The sequence below is a fragment of the Ailuropoda melanoleuca genome, chromosome 16, assembly GCF_002007445.2.
Source record: "Ailuropoda melanoleuca isolate Jingjing chromosome 16, ASM200744v2, whole genome shotgun sequence".
In the NCBI taxonomy this organism is placed as follows: domain Eukaryota; kingdom Metazoa; phylum Chordata; class Mammalia; order Carnivora; family Ursidae; genus Ailuropoda; species Ailuropoda melanoleuca.
Window position 1 is genome coordinate 47,375,211 of NC_048233.1, and position 22,672 is coordinate 47,397,882.

A 22,672-nucleotide genomic window follows, 5' to 3' on the forward strand; every position below is an offset into this window, starting at 1 on the left:
TGAATGGCCAGCAGGTTATAATTTTTATTTTGGTCAAAAAGGCAGAAACTATTATGTTTACAGAAGACAGGGAATTTTTGCTCCATATTTCTTAAAAAAAAAAAAAACCTTTCCATAGGCTCCTTGGGTCCTCCGCCAAATCGGAAAACTCAATCAACCCCTCTAGTGTCCTCTCAGTTGATTGCCTCCCCAGCATCCATTTCTCCCCCACTGCTACCTCTTTTTTATTTCCTCCTGCCCGTTATCTGATTTCAAACAGATATTCCTGCTCCTCCCTGGCCATGTGCTTCAAGGAAAGTAGCCACTGCCCCAGCTCTAGGGGAAGATTTGGATTGGTCTAAGTCAGGGTTTCTCTACTTCAGCACCACTGATACTTCGATTGAGATACTTCTTTCTTGTGGTAGAGGCTGACCTCTGCATCTTAAAGATGGTTTTTCAGTATTGTTGGCTTCTACCAACAAGAGTGCCATTAGCACTCCTTTCCCCAATCATGACAATCAAATATGTCTCAAGGCATTGCCTGGTGGGTGGGGCTGGGGGGTGACAAAATCACCCCAGTGGGGAATCAGCAGTCTAAGCTGATCATAGTGGTCCCGCTATTCTTGCCATTGATTAATTTAGATATTGGTATTTGATGTATTTCTGGCCAAAATAACTGAATGGAAGTTTGCTAATGCTTTTGAAAAAGATCTTCTCACTCTTTAAAAGAGACTCAAGGAGTAGATAACTGCTTTTCCTTCCACAGGACATTTTTAGGTCTGGTCATAATGATCAGAACTATAGCAGCCATCTTGTAACCATGAAAAACTAGCCTGAAGTCAAAGCCCACTGACCAAAAGATAGACTGAACCTGAATCTTTAATATGCCAGTGAGCCAGAATTAACCAAGCCTGGAACTCACTTACTCTCATGCGAGATCATTCATTCCTTCATTCAATACATATTTCCTAGATGCCTACCGTGCACAGCTACTTTCATAGAAATTGGAGCTGGATCAGTGAACAAGATGGGAAGATTCCTACATTTATGACACCTGTATTCTAGTGAACTTAGTGCTTAGACTACTTTGAAAAGATTTTCTTTTACTTGTCACAGGCAACCAAACTAATACATCTACTAAATGCTAAAACTCTAAGCATCACTTGGGCCTTCAGTAATACCTAGGAGATTTCTTTGATTCTTCTGTTTAATTCCTATCTCATTCTCCACACTGACCATTCCAAACCTTCTATGCTTTCCTCAAACCCTTGACTACCAAGGCCTTTCTCCAAAGTAGCCCTTATTTTTGAGCTACTAACTTCTTATAGTTCCCCATAGCATCTTGTGCATACCAATTTCATTGCATTTGTCCCATCATATTGAATTGTCTATTGATTTATTTTTTTAGGTTCCAAGTGGGAAGGAGTAGCTGGCTGGACCTACAGAGTGAGTTGAAATGTTGAATGATACAGGGAAGCCGCATGGAAGACCATGACTGGCATGGAGTAGACTGAGGTCTAGAGAGCTATTTCCCTTTTCCAGTTTCCATAAGTTTTTACTGCCTCTATAAAAAGGAATCCTTCTTTTGAACCAGCCTTAAGGGTAGCTCTGTTCGAAGGTTCAACAAACTATAATCTATGGATCAAATCTAGCCTCTGTCTTAGAAGTTAAGAATGGTTTTTGCATTTCTAAATGGTTGAAAAAAATCAAAAGAAGAATATTTCATGAACCATAAAATTATATAAAATTCACATTTCGGTGTCTATCAATAAAGTTTTATTGGAACACAGCCACACTCATTTGCTAATTTATTGTCTATGGTTGCTTTTACATTACAGTGACAGAGTTGAGTAGTTGCTACAGAGATCATATGACTCAAAAAGCCTAAAATATTTATTATCTAAAAGTTTGCCAATCCCTCCTGTGTTTCACACAACAAAAAGACTCCTGCTTAATACACCATACTTATGAAATTAGAGATTATGAGGATCTTTAAAATAGAGAATGCTTACTAGATCATTTAGCATATTTCTGATTGGGTTTGATGGAATCGTCCTCGGCTCCTAAAAAATCTAGTTAGACGGCAAACGCAGAAAAGGAATGTGGATTTAGCCTGGCAGAGAGATGGCTGGCCCAAAAAATAATTAATTCAGGCACTTCCTTCTTTTGTCCATTATTTTCCAAGTATGTTCTGCTAAGGCTCCCAGGGTTTTTGCATAGTGAGTGTTGCTACACAAACATACTCAAGTAGTGCAGATGGCCCACCCCACCCATGCAGCAGAAACAAACCCCAAGCCACGCTCCACTCTCTGAGCAACTGAGCTTTCCTTGTTGTCTTTCTATGGTTGATCGAATTCGTTAGATTTTTCATATCTTAGATACATTCATTCAATCTGCAAACACATATTGGGAATTGTATAAGGAAGTCTGGAGACCAACTGAGCAGAGACATGCAAGAAATGTCAAGATCAACAAAATAGACTTTTTTCTTCTGTCTGAAAGAGTAATAAGTGCAGTAATAAGTGCAGTAATAAGTGCAGTAATAAGAGTAATAAGTGCAGGCCCTCTTTGTGGCTGAAAGAGGGGCTGTAAAAGTAGAGGATGATAGAGGGAAAACAGAGTGGCTCTTCTACTTGGCTTCCAGCTTTGTCAATGAGAGTGCTTGTTGGACTGGAGAGGGTGAAACCTATACTGGCATGAGAGACCTGAAGTCCAAGAAAAATTATTAGAGAAATGAGCCACTCCAAATGAGGCCAAATCTCCTGGACTAAACAAATTACCCACCTCATGATGAAGATAAGTTGCCAATAAGGTCACTGGCATGTAGATAGCAGAACTGTGGGGAAATCAGAGGTGCTGGAAATCAGAAGACAGTGACACATCATCTTTATTCTGAAGAAGATGGTCTTCAAACTGTAGAGCAGTGGTGTTGATCCTGGTTAGGATTCTAGGACAAATGTATCACTTTGGAATCCCATGTGTCTGTTAGTAGTTGAAATCCCTAAAGAGTAGCTTGACCAATTTAGAGACTTACTTTTCTCATTCTGTGAACAGCCCTAAGGCAGACATTCGTTTAGCAGCTCAGGGATGTCAGGATTCAGTTCTCTGAGATTCTCTTGGCCTTTCCTTTATTGTTACCCCATGATACCAAGGTGGCTTCTCCGTCACCAGCACACATTTCTGTGGGCCAGGCAGAGGAAAGGGGAAGGACAAGAACAAGTTGACTCTGCCCCTCCCTCCCCACCCCACTCTTTAAGGAGCTTTCCCCCAGAGCTCTACTCAACGACTTCCACCTATATCCCATTGGTCAGAATGTGCCAGATGGCCCATTATTTCTGAAACAAGTGGAGAATGTAGTTGTTTTTACCCGGACACATTGTTTCCCTTCCCCAACAAGACCAGGGACTTGTTAGTAAAAAAGGCAATCATTGGTGCTGTTTACACATCTAGCAGTCTTTCCAACAACAGATTTTCTGAGAAACAGGTTTAAGTATGTTAAAAGAGAAACAGGTTTAAGTATGTTAAAAGAGGAAAGAGGAAAGAAAGAAAGAAAGAAAGAAAGAAAGAAAGAAAGAAAGAAAGAAAGAAAGAAAGAAAAAGAAAGAGAAAGAAAAGAAAGAAAGAAAGAAAGAAAAGAGAAGAAAAGAAAGAGGAAGGGAGGAAGGAAGAGAGAAAAAGGGAGGGAGAAAAGGGAGAAAAAGAGAAAGGGAAGGAAAGGAAGAAAAGGAAAAGGAAAGAAAGAAAGAAAGAAAGAAAGAAAGAAAGAAAGAAAGAAAGAAAGACAGACTGACTTCATCACTAGGAACTGCCATGAGTTTGCAAAGGAACTGCCAATGAATTAACTGAGTTGTCTTCAGTGGAAATATTCCTAGGCTGGTAGAGAAGGAAATATGGTACATGTAGTAAGTGCATTCATCATCAGCAAGGCATTTAACGAAGTCGCTTGTAATGTCCTTATAGATAAGTTGGAAAAATATAGATGATGTGACAATAGAGTAAGGTAGATTTATAACCGGTTAAAAGACTCATAGGACTGCTGCTGAATAGTTGATGTCAGCTCTATAAGCAATATCTATTAGTGCCACATTGTATTTTAATTAATATCAGACTTAAGAACAATAACGACATATATAACTGACAGAGATTCAGGACTTGTCCCAGTCACGTTCTGTGTCAATTTCTAGTGTGAATATCTAGCAGAACTTATAGACTTGAAGATGATGTAAATCTGGAATGACAGATTCAGAATCCAAAATTAACTAGATGGGCAGGAATGGTGGACCAAATAATATTAGCTATCATTCACTAAACACCTCCTACATACCAGACACGATGCTAAATGCTTTTCATGTGTAATCTCTTGTCCTCTAAATAATCCTGAAGTGTAGGTCTTTCTATCATCCTCATTTTATAGATTAAAAAAACAAGACTCCCAGAGTTTGAGTCACTTGCTCAATATCACATAATTGAACATAAAAGAACTAGATTCCTTCCCAGGTCTATCCACCTTCAAAACCTATTATAGTTCCCCTATGCCATTCTGCTTTTCTGTGCTAATAAATATAAACAAGTCCTGTATTTCAGGACCAAGCAGAGAATGGAGAACAAATAAGTAAGGGGAGGCAGCAAGTAAGTAAAGGATTTGGAGATGTGGGTTGGCTGAAAGGTCAATGTGGATGTCTTCAACTTGTTTGAAATGCATCAAACAAATAAGGACAAAAGAAATGATAGAGGGATGGGTAGATCGATTTCTGATAAAGCGTGTTTGTTATGGAATCTAGTTAGTGGATATATGGGTGTTAATTATACAATTTTTTCAACCTCTACATATGTTTGAAAATTTTCACAATAAAATGAAGCAAAAAGTCAGTGTCAATTGATAGCATGATGTGACCATGTTTAGATGGGGAAGATATAGCCTCTCTCTTCTGGGGTAACACAGCCATACCTTAAATTCTATATTCAGTTCTTGGTGCCAGCCTTTCTCAGGGTCAGTGACAAGGTGCAACATGCCCTTGGGAGAGAGAAGAGGAGGATGAGCAATCCAGAAACCAGGTCTAACCTGGAAGAGAGAAGAAACTAGTGCCACATGGTAATTTTCAGCAAACACTTAAGGAGTTATATATTAGTTATCTGTTGCTGTGTAACAAATTATACCACAACTTAATTGCTTAAAATAATATTTATTATCTTATCATTCTGTAGGTCAGAAGTGGCTTATCTGGGTGGCTCTAGCTTGGGGTTCCTCACAAGGTTGCAGGCAGAATGTCCATAGGGCCTGCAGTCATCCAAGGCTTGACTGGGGCTGGAGAATCCATTTCCAAGACAGCTTACTCACAGGCAGGAGGTTTCAGTTCCTGTTATATGGGTCTCTCCATATGGTAGCATCAGTGTCCTCACAACAAGGCAGATAACATCACCCAGAGTGAGCTAAAAGAGCAAGGAATGAGAGTGCCTCTCATGATTTTGTCTCTGAAACCATACACCATAATTTCAGTATTACTCTAGTCATTAGAAGTGAGTCACGGAGTCCAGCTCACACTCATGGGGGGAAGATTAAGCTCTACCTTTGGAAGGAAGGAGTCTCAAGGAATCTGGGGACATATTTTTTAAAAACCACAGTCTACTTCTTGACAGAGAGTTAGGCATACTCTGTAAGGATCCTAGCAAGGTAGTTTTTATTTCAGTAGAAAGAATTTTTGCCTAATAATTAGAGTCATCTAAAGGAAAGTCACCGCAATCAGAATTAGTCACTCCCTTCTCTGTGCTCTCATTAATAGTTAGTATATATGATTCTTTGTTTTACAAATATCTGCTCTGTCTTTGCAGCTTCTTGAAGGCAGGAATTATGCTTTATGTTTATACTACCCTCCTCCCTTCACTTGAGAAATCCAAAAGGAATCTGAAGAGTTAACTGGAGATGTGATAGTCTTTCTTTTATTCAACACCTATCTGGAGCATTTGCTACATGCCATGCACTGTGCAAGGAGATGTAGATGCAGCAGTGAGCAAGACAGGTGTGGCACCTGCTCTCATACGGGGTTTGCCCTGTCCTAAGAGAGGGAGCAAGCAAATCAAATAGTCACAGGTTGTGAGGAGTGTTATGAAGGCAATAAATAAATAGGCTACTATAAATGCAACTAAGTTCTAGGGAGCTACTTTGGTTTTATAGAGTTTATAAAAGAGATTAAGGAACCAGATAATCTTCTAGATTCCTCCCAGTATAATGATGGGGACTCATTCATTCCTTCATCTATTCATTCATGCAGCAGACACTTACTGAGCATCTACTGTGTGCCAGGCACTAGGGAAACCAAGGAAACAGTTCCACCTTTTAAGGATGCTGGGGTCTTCTGAGAGATACCAAGATGTCTACATGGATGGTGATCCCAGGTGATAAGTACGACAGGGGTCATGCACAAGGAGCCCCATGCACAAAGAGTGACAGCTGTGCCCCGGGCACCAGTGAAGGCTTCATGGAGGTGCCATTTGAGCTGTGTTTTCAAGGATAAGGAAAGGGGACTGACAATCTGCATAAGAATCTTTCTAAAAGGTCAGCATCGGAGATGCCAGGACTTGTTAAGGAAAACGAAGGAACAGAGACAAAAGTGAAATGTAAGTTTAATGAGTTAATGGAGCCTGATGAATGAATGCTCTCTGAATTCTGGCTTCTGTATCACAGCATTAAAATGCACTGGGCCGAGAACTAAAGCTCATTTCACATTTAAATCTTCTCAAGAGGAACTCCCAGTACCGCAGGCTCATCACAACTCTGTCACTATCGTGACAGCTTCCTCTGTGATTCCCTGCCACGGGCCTTCTGCTCCAGACGGGGAGGCCCCTCACTGCTCCGCCACTTGCCCCTGCAGTCTGTGCTACTCAGGGCACCTCTTCCCCTCGTCTCTCCAAATCCTAACCTCCAGTAGGCCTCACTGCTTCCATGAAACCTTTGGACCACACCAGCCTACAGGGATTTCTCCCTCCGGGGACTCTGCAAGAAACACAGAGACCATTTGTCTTGGTCTTCAACTGGCGCTGAAATGTCTCTTATAGATCTGCATGGGCTCTCAAATAGACTGTGACCTTGGGCAAGCCAGTCACCTAACCTCCCTATGCCACACTTTGCTCATCTGCAAAATGGGGGTAATAAAAAAGTAGCCAGGTTGTCATGAGGATTAGATGAGCCCATTTATGGGAAGCACTTAGACCACTACTGTCTGGCTCAGAGTGGCAGGCTGGGACCACCTGCTCTGAGTATAGCAAGCCCTTTGTAGACAGGAGGCATGCCCTCACATCCTTCGGACGCACAATAAAGGGCCCAGCATTGTCAACGTCATCACTATTTAATGAACGAATAAAATGTGTTTTATTCTTTCTCTCAATGCTCAGGCCATTAAATTTGGTCTCAGTTTTCCAAGAGAAATGAGTTTGGGGCTGAACTGTGTTCTGGGGACTTTTCTTTTTTTTCCAGGTCCTCGCTCTTTGAGTGTGTTTTTGAAATAACAGTTGGATGCAGCTTATTTAAGCCACAATCCAATCCATAAACCTGACGCTTCAGCAATTATCTGTTCCAGATTGGGAGAGGTGCAAAACTTGCGCCACAGTTAATTGGAAGGAAAAGAAGTCTTTTTGTTTGCTTGTAGCACATGGACACTTCATTATAGTAATAGGAAGAGAGAAGCATCTTTTCCTCTGCCCTTTCTTTGTTTCTCCTATGTATTCCTTTTTGTACTAAATACACTTTCTGGCCATTTCTATGTTCTCCCTTGACCTCATCTTTTTCCTGTGTCTCCTTCCCTCCCTCTGTTTCTTCATGACATCAAGCTGAAAGGATGTGCGTTCATTTTCTTCTCAATTTTCCTCTCTCGGTGCTTCCTGCTAGCCTTGGGTGGGAGCAGAGGAGCTATCAGGTAGCAAGCTCTGGAAACTACCCAAGACCACAGATACCTTCCAGGTTATACCATCTAGCATCGTATGTCTTTGGCTCACTCTAGGACCCAGCTGTGACAGCCACATATGTCACCTGGTAAGGCAGGTAGGGGACCCAGAAGATTATTCTTTTTTCCATTAGCATTCTAGCAATGGCACATTTATCAAATTGGTCTTTTTGTTTGGAAATCAGAGCACAAAGCAGAGAGGAAGGAAAGGACAGCTAAGCTTTGAGAGTGTATAAAAGGGAGAGCTGGGGCACAAGATCTTACCAACTTCCAGGTCTCTGTCCCCAACTCCCACCTAGCTTCTGAGCTAGAGACCTATGGCAGACAGACCTTCGAAAGACCTCTAAAATGGGACATAACCACAGATGAATATATATAATCTCATACTATCCCCCTGTTCCCACACACACTGTGGCTTCTCTTCTTGAATTCATTATCTCAGGCCATTATACCACCATGACACCCGACCACCCTATGGCTCAGGGGAGAGCCCACAGAGCTCTTTGGCTCCCTTCTTCACTCCTACACACTACCATTCACTATGTCCTCTTCACCCTAAACAGCTCTTCATGTTATCCTTTCTCCAGCCTTAGCCCGTGGCCCTCCTGTGGACTGCTGTTGAAGCCTCTTAGCACATGACCTTGCCCCACACTCTGATTGACAACCCATCTTTATACAGTGCCACTGATAATGTCACTTTATTATCCCAGGGACACATCCTGCCTTTTCACACACCTCTGCATTTGCACTAGCTGTTCCCTTTGCCTAGAACACCTGGGCCCTTGTCCAATCAGCAGCTTTTCATCTGTCTTGCAAGAAGGTGTCAAGTGCCTTTTCAAATGTCACCTTTTCCAGGGCCCTCACCCCAAACAGAATCAGTCACTCCCTTATCTGTGCTCTAATTAATAGTATATACGATTCTTTGTTTTACAAATATCTGCTTTGTCTCGCAGCTTCTTGAAGGCAGGAATTATATTCTATGTTTATACTGCCTTCCTCCTAGTTAATCAAAAAATATTTGTTGAATGAAAGGATTAAATTTCACCAAAAATTCGCCGAATATCTACTTCATGCATATGCATTATTCTAAACACAGTGGAAAACCCAATGACTCTATTATCAAAGAACAAACAATGTACTCTAAAATAAGCCCATGGAGATGACCTTATGAGTGCTGCAAGAGTTCCTTACTTAATATCGCTGCCTGTTCTGTTCCCCATCACCAGGTGGCAGTAGTGTGCCATGGTCATGTGGTCTAAGCTATGAAGTTCCAAAACTTAAAGGAGGTGGCTTTCCGGTTGCTGGATTCATAGCAAGAAAGGGGGAATGTGGGCTGAGTTTGGGTTCCGTGCATGGCCAGACTTGCAAGAGCTTGTTCTTGGGTGCTGCCCACAGCTGCACCTCTCATGCTATATTTCATTCAGACATGATGCTCTCTCACCCATAAATCCAAAGCGGGAAGGCTGAGAGGTCTCTGGGGTGGGACCAGGTCTACAACTTAGGCCTATGCCTTAGACCTATTCCCACTGTGCAGTTCCCTTTAACTTCTTTTAGTGGTGAGTTCGTATTCAGCTGTGCAATGGCAGGGCTCTTCCTGATGACTTGTGTTTAGTTGAACTCAGACAATGGCGATGGCAAGTCGGAGGTCTTAGGTGACCTCTGTTGGAGCAGTCAACAAAGAGATATGAGCTGATCCCAAACTGCATCGCATGTGAAAATGAATAAAAACTGAGGGAGCAGCAGTATAGCAAGGGTTGGGGGGGCGGGCAACTCTTTCAACAAACCTGGCTCAGAAGCACACAGTAAGAGAACAGCTGGAGAGAGAAACAAGATGGCTGAGATGTCCAGTGATGCCTAGTGCCACCTCTCTCCCCACTCCAGATCCCATCCCAGGATTGGACTCATCCACTCACTCATGTCTGCAGGCTGCAGACATGAACAGGAAGGGAAACTGAAGTCCAAGAGGCAGAGAGGTTCACAGACAGATTAGCAGTCAGCAGAAGGCAGGAGGGAATTGAGGACAAGAACACAGGTAAGGAATCAGCCTTGGAAGAATCAAAGAATCAAACCTTTCTGCCTTTGAGGCAAGAAGTGAACTTGGGTTTTGCCCATTTGGTGCAATGATAAAGGAGACAGAAATCTGAGGAAGTTATGTCTTCTGTCTGAGGGGTGAAATAAGAGACCGGGTTACCCCTCTTCCTCACTCTATGGTGATTTGATATCAAGGGTGATTGAGCAGGCTTGAGAGGGTGGTAAGGAGTAAAAGAGAGGGATAAGGTACTGTGAAGAATGGGAGAGGAAACTGCTTAGGAATAAATATAAAAACTATGGTTAAGAACAGAATTCATAGGTTTGTAGTAGGGCAATTGGTGGGGTTACCAGGTTTAATGCAGCAGAGCTCAGAAGTCTGAGGTAGTTCCACCATTCTGCTTAGTTGATCTAGGGTTGGGGGTTAGTTGGAGGAGTTAGGTGGAGAAGTAAAAGATGACATCATGAAGAGCATTGGTGAGGATGTGGTTAAAATGGTTAAGCATGGTGTCCAGACAGGGTGGGAAAAGAGTTGACAACAAGATGTGCTGGGAAAGTCAGATGTGAGTAAGCAATAGTAGGTCTCACTGACACAGAGGAGTCAAGGGGGTGAGGACATGGGAAAGCTAAAAATGGAATGATGGGGGGCTGCTGGGAATCAAGATCTCCAAAGTGAGGTTTCTGTCAGTGATGGCTGCTGACATGGAGGGAGCCAAGCTCGTCAGACAGATGGCTGTATAGCGCTCAGGCTTTCTAGTCTCCCAAGATTATAGCAAGTGTTAGGCTGGGCAGGAAGCAGGTGGCCAGTGGCAGAGTTTTCTGTTGCTGCAGGAGGCTATAGATGTTGGAGGTAGGGTGAGGGAGGATGAAGAAATATAAACTGGATGCTTTAAAGTTAGAGGGACTTTTGAAGGACTTTTTGGAACACCCACCTGGATGCGGCAGTGGGAAATAGGTAGAGAAATGCTCCAGGGAGTAGATGGAAGGGCAAAATTGAATGGAGGCCAAAAGACTGGAGAGACCAGGTGAACAGAAAGGTCATACCTTGGGTGGAGCTGTGGACCGGACCCCATCAGTTTCAGAATTCCAAAGGTAGGGTAGTTCCATGGGATATGGCTGATGCCTGGAACACAGCAGGTGCTGGATAAATATCTCTTCAATTAACTGATTTTTTAAAAGTAAGCTCTACATCTAGATGGGGTTTGAACTTAACAACCCTGAGATCATGAGTCCCATGCTCTATTGACTAAGTTGCCCAGGTGCCCCATTTGATTTTTCTGCTTTTATAATTTTTTAAAAATTTTACCTTTTTTTTTTGAAGATTTATTTATTTTAGAGAGAGAATGAGAGAAAGCGCACAAGTGAGGGAGGGGTAGAGGGAGAGAGAGAGAGAGAGAAGCACACTCCCTGCTGAGCAGAGAGCCCTACATAGGGCTCTTTGTCAGGACCCTGAGATCAGGACCTAAGCCAAAATCAAGAGTTGGCTGCTTAACCAACTGAGCCACCCAGGCACCCCTAAAAATTTTACTTCTTGTAGTCATCTTCCATAACTTAGTCTCAAAACCTACCGGCTCACTGGTAGATAGCTTTTCCACATGAAAGGTTACAAATAGATTTTTCAGAGTGATTCAGCTTCCATTATTGTCTATCTACTTTCTTTTTCTAGAAACCCCTTTCCATGAAAGCCTCTGACTATAACTCTAGGAGTTAGAGAAACATAGGTATTTCCTGATTCTTGTTCTAAATTAATAAAATAAGAGTAACAATACTAATTTTTGTATAAATCATTTTGATGTTTACAAATTATCACCACAGTTACCCATTTATCTCTCAAAACCCCAGTTTGAGGGCAAAATGGGTATTACTGTTTTCAATTTTGTACATTGAAAATAGTTTGAACTGGTCTTGTGACACCAAGACCACTCAGCTTCACATAGCCAAAACATGGGAAAGCCAGACTAGAACCCTTATGTTTCAAGCCTGAGGCGGTGGTTTCCTAAACTTTGGATTGAATTTGTTCAAAGTGCAGATTCAATAGGTCTGGGGTGGGAATTTGGAATCCGCTTTTGAGACAAACATCTAATGCTTGTGTTTCAATGGCCATACTCTGAAAAACACTAATCTAGAAACTCCTTTTTCCCTTCTCTCTTGAAGGAAAAAAAAAAAAAAAAAAGGCTGATCTCACCTCTTACCAATCAAAGGAATTTGTTTTTTCCCTTGGATAAGTAGGGCCCCCAGCTCTTCTTTTCTGTGACTTACCCACACACACTGATAAAGTTAATTATCTGCCCTGGCTAAATGACTTTCCCTAGCAACACCCTAGCAACTAACATCAGTTCTGCCTTAGGCTACAAAACTGGAAAGAGATTTCTTGAAGTCCAGTGTATTTTACAACAGAACAAAACATCTGAACAGGAAATTAAATAGAAAGTAAACTGGATTCATTGCTAAGAGATGAGACATAGACACACACGAAATAGTTCATGGCAATCCACCAGGACACAATAGCCAGAATACGAAACTTTGTCCTTTTAAGTTCTACTGAAGTCCAGAGGAGAGAATGCAGGATCTCATTCCATGGAGAAGAGAATATAAATGGGTTGCAGGAGAGGAAGGCATTCTAGATGATGGGAAAGCTACTGGCAAAGGTGTCAAGGTAGGATTGAAAGTAGGGGACACCGGGAACCCAGCTGACAGCACTGAGAGCACAGTCTGGGGTCTAGAACCAAATCATGGAGGGCCTTGAAGCTCACTTGAAGACCTTGGGCTGTGAAAGGCTTTTTATTCCTAGAACATGATGTACCTGGAGAATAGGGTGGTGAACCACAGAGGCAGTCCCTGTCCTTAGAGAGCTTAGAATCTAGTGATGCAGACAAACCTAGAATAAGTACAGAATGTAAAAATCAAACATAAAAATGAATATGGCATTATAAATCTTGAGAATATTAAGAGAAAATACATCAGGTGCCAGGAGAGTGTATAAAGAGGAGCATGTAAATAGGCAGGAAGGACTCCTTTGAGGAAGCAGTTTGCACGGAGATCTGAGAGGTGCTCAGGAGGATGGCAGGTGGGGGGGACTATAGAGCACGGGGGGGCCGGGCTGAGAGAACAGCATGGGCACACGCTCACACACCAAGGAGCCCTGGGGGCTGGAGCCCATGACAGAAGGGGTGCATGGCCCAAGAGGATTGAGGAGGGCATTGTTGGCCGTGTTGAAGATGCTTTCTTTGTTCTGAGAGCCCCGAAAAGCCACTGACATGGATTTTAACCTTGGGATTGACATTCAAATCTGCGTTTAAAAAAGGATCATTTGGGCTTCAGTGCAGAAGGCATGTTGGAGGGGAGCAAGAGTGGGCAGAGTGGGCGCAGATAGCCCAATTAGGAGGCTGAGAGATGGTGACACCTGACTGGTGTGGTGGCAGAGGAGATGGAGAGAAGTGGACAGGTTCAAATGGTAGTTAGAAGGTGAAACTTGGTGATGGATTGGATGTGTGGAGAGAGAACGGAGGTCTGACGTGATGGCAGAGCGGGGTTGGGGAAATCTAGCTTGGGGAGTGGCCCTGGAGCTTGATGGGCTGCTTTGAGCCTGAGGTCAACACTGTGTAGTGGGAAGAACTCCATTCTGGCGTTCGGTGAGACCTGTTTTGAATCTTGCATCTTTTCCCCTTTCTAGCTGTGGCACCTAGACAGGAGATCTTGTAGGTTCCTAATTTGGGAATCCAGGCTGGAGGGGAAATGGGCCTCCCACTTGACGTGGTTTCCCTGTAAATGTTTAATAGAAAATTAACTCTTATGTCCCTGCCCGCTCCATACCTTCCCATATCCACGTTAGATTTGAATATGTTGATTTAGATGAAAAGAGCACATATTTGGGCTATTGGACATTCATTCCTGTCCTTTGAGATAAAATCCCACAAAGCACTTATTTTAGTCTGTAGCATATATCACAAGTGTAATTTGAAAAGATTCTGTAACTTTGCATTTAATGTTTGCTTTTCCCACTGGATTGTAAGATCCACAAAGACAAGTAATAAGTCTGTCTTGTGTCCCAGCGCTGAGCACATGGAGGGCCTTCAATATGAATGAATGAATGAATGAACGAACGAACGAAGGAATTTTTGTTCCCTGTGGTACCCACTGCTCAGCACAGACTTGGCCGCAAATCTGCACTCAACAAAAGCGTGCTGGATGACTGGGGCTATGCACCATGGAATCTAATATCAGCTCCGAGCCAGTGACACAGGAGATAATTCACTCAAGACACAGACGTGAATCTGAGTGTCACCTCTATAGAGGAGGGCTGGTCAGCTGGATCAGGTGCTGCTGAGGGTCAAGGAAGGTCAGGACTGAGAAAAGAGCAGAATTGGCTTCAGTAAGGGGGCGCTCGTGGGTGACTTCTGAGAGGTGCCCAGTTAACAGTCCTGGGAGAGTCCCAAGATAAGGACTGAAAAGTTAAGTGAGCAGGTGTGGAGGAATGGAGACCTTCAATGCAGACAGCTCTTCTGGGCTGTTTGTTAGTCACGTCAAAGAGGAAAAACCTGACCTGGAAAGCAAAAACCTGACCTGGAGATTGCTTTTTAAATGTAGGCATTTAAGTGTTGATGACCCAGAGGGAGGAAGACGGGTCACCAAAACTTGTGAAAGCACCTGGAGAGGGATGCTTGTGCACACTGAGGGGAGTCAGGGGCCTTAAGGCATCTTCCAGGTGGGCTTGGTCTTCCCAGCTGTGGTACCCATGACCAGCCCAGGCCTACCCATTGAGGAGGAGGGTGACCTGGAGGCTAGCCCAGGTGTTTTAAATGGGTCATTTCATTGGACTCTAGCACCCCCTAGAGGAAGGGCGCATTACCCTGGAGGCGCACACACACTCCCTCCAGAGCTTGAAACTGGAGCTTGAAGAGAATAAATAAATCACCAAGACTTCACAGTAGGTGAGTGGCAGGATTGAGGTTTGCTTCAGGTCTGTCCCCGGGGGAAACACTGGGAGAGATTCCTTTACCTGGGCCTTTTCCTGTCTGGCCTTAGTGTTGGCGTCTCAGGCTCAGTTCCTCTCTAAACATCGGTTACAGGGGACTGAGAACCTGAACTAAAATCTAAGCCAAGAAAACACAGACTTTTCTTTGAACCTTTTGAAACTCCTTTCTAGGGCTATATGAGGACTTATCCGGGCCTTAGGCACTTTTCTCTTTGGGGTCTCCTTCCTTCATAAAACAATAGTAAACATTCTATTTTATGACTATGTAGGTATAGAAGAAATACATTAACATTATTTAGTATAACATTTTATTAGACCTAAATGTGTTTTTTTTTTTCTTCTAATCTTAAAGAAAATATTTTCAGGAGTCTCCAAAAATATTACAGGCTGTAGGCGCTGTGCCTACTGGGCGCATTTGGATGAGTCATGCCGCTCCTTTCTCATCCTCCAGTCTGACCTGCTCCGAGAGAGCAATAGAGTCAGTCATGGCATCCGACCCTGCCTTAACTGTTTAGCTGCAGGCCTCAGTTTGCTCATCTGTAAAATGAATGAAAGTAAGGTCATGTTTGTTGTGTGCAGGGAGAGTGGAGAAGGTGAGCAGATACCCTTCACCAACGACCCAGCATACTGGTAAGCACAAAGTAGGTGTGCAGCGAAAGTTAGTTTCGTTACTCCGCAGGGTGCAAAGGTGTAGCTGGGGTTGCGGCGGCAGCCTCCTTGGTGGTGGGACAGAACCTGTTGTGTCCCTGTGCCTTATGGTTTCCCCGCCAGACCCTGGGAATCCAGCGTCGCAAAATAAACACGGCCGCGCCGCTAATCGCCAGCTCAGAAACAAAACAGCGCTGCGCTGGGGGATCTGGGCAAAATCAGCCCGCCCTCCTCCCCCTACGCCGCCGCCCTCCCTTCCTCGCGCGGCTCCGCTCGCTCAGCTCAGCTCAGCGCGGCGCAGCTCGGCAGCCGCCAAGCCGAGACCGCCACGGTCTCCCGGTCGCCAGCGCCGGCTCCGAGCTCCCGCTCCCCGCCAGAGCTCCGCCAGGTCTCCCTTCTACGGGGACCCCTTCGGGCAGGCGTCGCGTGGCGAGGGCCGGCGGAAGCGGCACAAAGTTGAGCGCCCGCGAGGATGAGGCTGTCCCCAGCGCCCCTGAGGCTGAGTCGGAGTCCAGCACTGCTGGCCCTGGCGCTGCCCCTGGCCGCGGCGCTGGCCTTCTCCGACGAGACCCTGGACAAAGTGCCCAAGTCGGAGGGCTACTGCAGCCGCATCCTGCGCGCCCAGGGCACGCGGCGCGAGGGCTACACCGAGTTCAGCCTCCGCGTGGAGGGCGACCCCGACTTCTACAAGCCGGGAACCAGCTACCGTGGTAAGTGGCCCGGCGTGGCGCTGGGGGCGCGGAATCCGGCCCCCGGAACGGCGCAGAACGCGCGGTGCGGGAGGAGGGCGCACGGTCCACGGGCGCACGGTGCCGGCAGAGCCCGGCAAGGGCCCTCTATTCTGGCCGCCCTCCGCCCCTCTCGCTGCCAGCTCCGTGCGGCTCCCGAGCCAGCGTCCGGGGCCGTCGCAGGGGCCGCAGTCAGGCCGGGCAGCCCCATCTCGGATGCGCGGTTCCCGGGCGTGGGCTGCAGCCGAGCGACGCGCCACGCCGGCCTGGCTGGGAGGGAACCTGGCTTCTCCCCCCCATCCTCCCGGCCCGCTCCGGGAGAGCAGTGGAAACCCGTCTTCCTCCAGATCCGCCTCTGGAGTGAAGGGAACCCTGGTTTCTCTCTGTCGAGTACCAGACCAGGTGGAGGACAGGCTTTCCCCTCTCCCATTCCTGAAGGAGAGGATACCAGCTTCTCTCAGACCACCCCCGGGATGGTCACTCCAGCTTCCTCGGACAGATGCCTTCAGGAAAAGGGACTTCGGCTTCCCCCTTGACTGGTCCCGGGCACGGGGAGGAGGGGAGGAAGAACCTGAAGCTTTCGGAAGGGTCCCCAGAAAGAACTCCAAATTATTTTCCGATGGTCCCAGGCGAGGGAGAAGAGTCTGGATTTCTAGGACAGGCTCCCAATGCAATGGGCCTCCGTGTAGCTCTGTGTGGGTTCGGAATGGGAAGGGAAACTCAATGGAGACGGAAAAGGAAGCCCATATTCCCGAGGCCTGCTCCCTGGAGGCCGGGGGACCCTGGCTCCAGTCACCCCGAGGCTCTGCGCGGGGGGTATGTAGCGCCTACGCTTCCTGGCTGAGCGCGGGCTTTCAGGAGCGCGGGGAGGGAAGGTCCCGGCAGGTGAACGCCTCCTGGGCGGGAGAGCCGCTCGACCCGTGCAGACCTGAAGCCCCCTGATTCCATCCCCACCACCCACCGCCTCTCTCCGCCGCCCATCATTTTCCCCACACAGCTTTTCCGCGCGCAGCAGCCGCCGTTCTCCAGTTGGGAGACAGGACCTGGAGTAGGCAGGGAAAGCTGCCCGGTCTCACCTTGAACTCCGCGGGCGGGGAGTGACGGGCTGCAAGTCCCCCCACCTCTTCGTTAAGTCAGCCCTGGTGCCTTGCAGGCAAGAGACGGTCTGGGGGGCAGCTGGTGGGCTCGAAGCCGCCGCCCTTGCACCCCCGCCTTCCGGGTTCCCAGAGCGCTGCGGGAGGAAGCGGTGGGACAAAACTGGAGAAAGTTTGGGCCACTGTCAGCGGGCGCCCTGGCCGCACAGGCCGCCATCAGCAGGCACTACTCTTCTCAGAATGCTTCTCCCAGTTTTCCGGGATCGTGTCCCAGACTATCCACCTGGAGCTTCCCAGAACGGCTTCCTGGTGCCCCCCCCCCCCCCCCCCCCGGGGGGGCNAGCGCGTGGCGAGCCTCTCTGACCCCAGCGTGCCGGCAGGCGGGACCCTCGGTACAGAGTAGAGAAAGAACCCCCGGGCCAACTCGCGAGGGAGCCAGCGGGGCTGCGGGTGCGGCCACAGCCTTTCCCAGGATCTGGGAGACAGCCAGCCCTCTCCCTGGACTGGAGGGAGGAGGGCGTACCCGCCCTCGGTCTCTTGAGGCCTCACCAAAACCGAGGACCTGGGTTCCCTGGGGAACCCGCCCAAGCTCCACGTGGCAGGGAAAGATGCAGCTTTGGAGTCAGACGGACTTGGCTTTAGTAGCTGTGTGACCTTGTGCAAGTCCTTCAATTTCACCGAACTTCTTTCCCAGCAGTGGAAGTAGCTATTTATCCAACCGCTCTGGTGGTTGTAGGGAGTAAAAGTTGACAAAGACGAGTGTGCCTGAGGTCCCCAGTACAAGTTTGTTTGAGTTGGATATGAGGCCCTTATTGGTTTAATAGCCGAGGGATGTACCTAGTCAGATTTGTTTTTGATGTGTGTGCATGTGATAAAGAGTAGGTGTTCTCAGCACTCCTTGGTCCAATCTACCAGTGAATGGTGGCTATCTGGGTCCTCATGAATTAATGGAATGAGTGAATGAATGATTTCTCCACACTAGCCTAAGATTGTTCTTAATATAAGTGCAAGAGGATGTTTTTAGGTGATTTAGGCAAGTCGGGCCCATGCCGAGGGTCCTACCAGGCATTTCTTCCTGCACAAATACTCCCTGTGGGCTGAGCATTGGCAGGGGTTACCCCAGCCCTGGGAAACAGGGGCACTTGGTATTCACATGATTGGCAGGTTTTCACGACTGCCAGAGTGTCCATGGCCTAGGGAAGAGAGGAGCACTAGACTTTCATCTACAGGTTTTTCTAGCCTAAACATTAGCCTTTTGGACTGTGACTCCCCACTCAGGCTGTTGGCCCGCAGTCTCTTTTTCTCCCTTCTGGTGCCTGAGAGATCTTGAAAGGAAGGTGTTGCAGGAAACATGCTCAGGACTTCTGAGTAAATACTCTGAGATTAGCAAACCTGATTCCACCACTCAAAGTTAGGAAGAAAAGGGCGCTCACCTAGTTTGTGACATTTTCTGTTGGCTTATACTTTCTAAGAATAATTATGTTAAAAGTAAATCGAATGCATTCTATTCAGGATATTGACTCAGGGCTGTGGGAGTTCGCATTCCCCTGGTGTTCGAGTTGCTTTTTTACTTTTTCTTGAGTTAGAGCCCCTCACAAGCCTTGGAATCAATGGCTTGTTTTCCTGCCTGGAATCTTTGTCCCCAGAATTCCAGTTTATCCCTGAATAGCTTCTGCTCTCCATGTCCCTCACCCAGGATCTCCTTTAGGTGCTCTGCACTGGATTAAAATGGTCACTGTTAAAAATATATATCTTTATATTTATGAAAACATGGGGTTTCTTCTCAACAGCCAGGATCCAATGGAGATTATTATTCAGGCTTTTCCAAGTTGTTAGTACTATACTGACTTCCTTCTCTCTCCCACCACTTATCTCTACTCTCCCTCCCGCTTCCCCATGTCTCCCCTCCCTTGGCAATAATAGTGCTTTAGAAAGCTCTGAAAGGCCTGCTCTGTTTCTGACCATGGCCTCCTTTGACAAGGAGATTACAGTGATTAAAAATAACAAGTTGAGGATCCTCAAGGGGCTTCCCTTATAGGAGGACAATTTGCAGGACCAGCCATTCCCAGATCACAATTTCAAGCCAAATAGAAGAAAATCAGCTGAAATGTTCAAGAATTGATTGAAAATAAAAGAGGCTTTTTTGTCTGACTAACGGTCTGTTTATTAGGAAAATAAAGCCAGACCCTGGCTAATGAGAGTGGCTTTTCCTAGATGCTCTTTAAAGGGAAATTTCAAGGAACTTGATGGGAAAAGAATGTCCAGTTGAGATTTCAAAAGCTTGTCCAACTTCAAGGATAATTGGGGGATTTATTCTAAACTGGGAGGTTTGGAGACCTCCAAAGCTGCTTGGCTTTTTCTTTCTTTGTCCCACTCTGGGGTACACAATGCCATAGGGGTGGGTGTCCTGGAGAGCCCCATCTCAGTCTGGTAGAAAGAGCACAGGCTTTGATGTTGACTGGGTCTGTTTCAACTTCTGCTCAGTCATATATTCACTGTGTGATCTCAGGCAGGCCACTTCTCTCTGAGCCACAATTTCTCCAGCTGTAAAGTGAGAGTGCTTCCCCAACCTTTACAGCATTGCTGTGGGCGTCAGAAATAATCCCTGTTTAAAACACACACACACACACACACAAAACCACAAACCTGTCATGTCATAGAGTAAGTGCTCAAAAATATATATATAATAAGACGATTATTTTGGAAATAGAAAAATACTTGGCAGTGACCCCAGATGAGACATTGTGTTAGGTACTTCCTACTCATCTCACTTATTCTTTACAGTACTTTGAGGCAATTTATTGTTATTCTATTTTACAGATGAGAAGACCAAGTCTCAGAGAGGTTTAGTAACTTGCCCATGATCACACAGCTAATAATAAGTGGAGTCAGGATACAAACTAAGGGATGTCTGACTCCTAAAGCTGTGTTCTTAACCAGCCTTCTGTATTGACACATGAACATGTAGGGGGAATAAAATGAATTTACTCTAGCTACCCTTGGCCTTCTGGATCCTGAGTCTTCACTGAAGGAAAGGAGTAACATTTCAAGATAATAACTGACATATCTTGGGATACAAAGTATAAAGTGATGGCTCCTTATTTACGTTTGCTTTTTTTTCTTTTTATAGACTTCAGGATTGCATTTCCTCATAAACTAGAGAATTAATTTAGAAACATGAACAACCTTGTCAATCTTTAGCCAATTCCTTTTGTTTGTGGGGAAACAGAAACAAATTGGATAGGAAAAAACCCCTAATTTGATGGTTGCTTTATTTTTACATGCAGATTTATACTACCATGCCTACAAAATTATGTATTTGTAAAGTACATATGGAGAATCTGAGAAGTTTAAACTGGATAAGGTCTTTTAAATCAACTATTTCTGATCTAGTGGGGTTTTAAAAAATTAAGTACTGCTGATGATATTGTAATTACCTGTAAGTCACCCCTCCCACCTCTCCTCTTCTACCATTCCTGTCTTTTTTATCATGTAACTTTATTTTTTAAACTTTGCCCTCCTTTCATAAGTATTTAGTTCAGATTGATAATAAAAATTAAAAGAGATCGCTTACTGCTTTGAGTTTCATGAAATGCAAAAAAAATCAAAACATACAAAAAAATGAAAGCATATCAAATAGGCATTTGTCAAGGCTAGAACTTGGGTACCCCCCCCATACACGGTAAAGTTGTCATGCCATTTCTGCCAGCTGACTCAACTGGAACAATAGGGTGTAATTGCTGATATGGTCACAAACATGGGCTGATATATCAAGAACTTTTCACTATAACTCTCCATTTGCTTGTTCTATAGTGTCAGATGCAGGTCAATATTAATTTCTGTCAGGGAGGAAAGCCTCTTACCGTGTTGTTAGTCAAGATACAGGTTAAGCTCGTGTTTCAGAGAGACCCTGAAACACAGTGTTTTAAATAAGAGCTAAAGGGGGAGTCTAAGATGATGGACAGTTTTGCTCACAGGGTCACCCAGGCACCCAGATTCCCTCTGTTGGCTTGCTCTGCCAGTCCCCTAGCATCCTGCTATCCGGTAGGTGGCCATGAGTTACGGCACCTGAAACGTAGCCAGTCCAAATCGAGACGTGCTGTGAGTGTCAAGTACACACTGGTTGTGGGAAAATTAGGATGAAAGAAAAAATAAACTTCCCAATAATTTTTTATATTGATTACATATTGAAGTGATAATTGTATATATTAGGTCAAATAAGGCATAGTATTAAAATTAATTTTACTTGTTTTACACTTATCTCTACCGGATACTTGTTAACAAATACAATGAATTTCACCTGCCTTGAGCTTATTTCTACTGGACAGCACTGTTGTAGGGGGTGCTCATCCGAATGGTTACAGCTGGCTCACTACCAACACCTCTGGGTTCCAGTCAGCAGGCAGCTTTCTTTTTCATGATGTGAACCAGAATGGTGCCCAGCACATCCCATCACACTCCACTGGTAAGAATTGAGTGACTTCACTACACCTAGCTGCAAGGGAGCCTGGGGAATAGAACATTTAACTGGGCAGCCACATGCCCAGCTAAAACTTGGGGAAAGGATTTGTTGTTGTTGTTTTTTTACCAAAAGGACAAAGGTGAAAGTGGGACATTTTAAAGGGACAGTGAGCTATCTGTGCCGCATGTTTTAACGCATAGTCGTATAAAAACACAGTATTTCAGGTTCTCTCACTCAGTGGAAGGTATCTAGATGGTCTTCTCAACAGCATGTGAAGTTGATATACTTGCTAAATGAGTCTGTAGGGAAAGAAGTGTTGCCGTGCATGCGTGTGCGTGTGCGTGTGTGTGTGTGGTGTTGATAGTTTCATAATGAGAAGAAAAAAGAGGCCAATCTGTCAGAGTAATTCTCTCTTGCCCTCTCCCTCAATAGAGGAGGAAGCTATAAGGAAAGAAAGGAATGAAGGAGGAAGTGGATAAAACAAGAAAACGAGAGAGAGGAGAAGAGGAAGTGGAAGAGAAGGAAGAAGAGAGGGAGAGGCAGGAAGAAGGAGGAAGAGAGAGGAGGAGGAGAAGGGAAAAGAAACTAAAAGAGAAGAAACAAAAGCTCACTGGGATATATATTCAGAATGAAAATGAAAGACAATTTGAGGAGACCGGAATCCCATCTTACTTAAGGGTTAGGTTCAAGAGGCACTTTGGAAAGCAAAGAGCCCACAAGTCAAAATAATTCCTTAAAAATCCTTTCAAATTGTACGTAAACAACATGGGTACTAGATGCAATGCAGCCTTATTTGTGTCCCCTTCCACACTGTTCTGCTA

At 45.3% G+C, this 22,672-nt stretch overlaps 1 protein-coding gene and 1 long non-coding RNA gene across 3 annotated transcripts in view; one reads left to right on the forward strand and one right to left on the reverse strand.

Moving 5' to 3' along the window:
- Window positions 1-5,146: 5,146 nt before the first annotated feature.
- LOC117796731 lies at window positions 5,147-17,705 on the reverse strand. The gene is made up of 3 exons (XR_004621386.1): window positions 17,372-17,705; window positions 10,989-11,067; window positions 5,147-5,409 (listed from the first exon to the last, which is right to left on the reverse strand). It is a non-coding gene; the product is annotated as an uncharacterized LOC117796731 (long non-coding RNA).
- Window positions 15,805-22,672, forward strand: part of SPON1 (spondin 1) — a 255,334-nt gene continuing 248,466 nt past the window's right edge. For both annotated transcript variants that reach the window (XM_034645868.1, XM_034645867.1), the window contains exon 1: window positions 15,805-16,277. In XM_034645868.1, coding sequence (XP_034501759.1) covers window positions 16,040-16,277 — 238 coding nt within the window. In that variant the 5' untranslated portion in view covers window positions 15,805-16,039. The remainder of the gene's footprint in view (window positions 16,278-22,672) is intronic.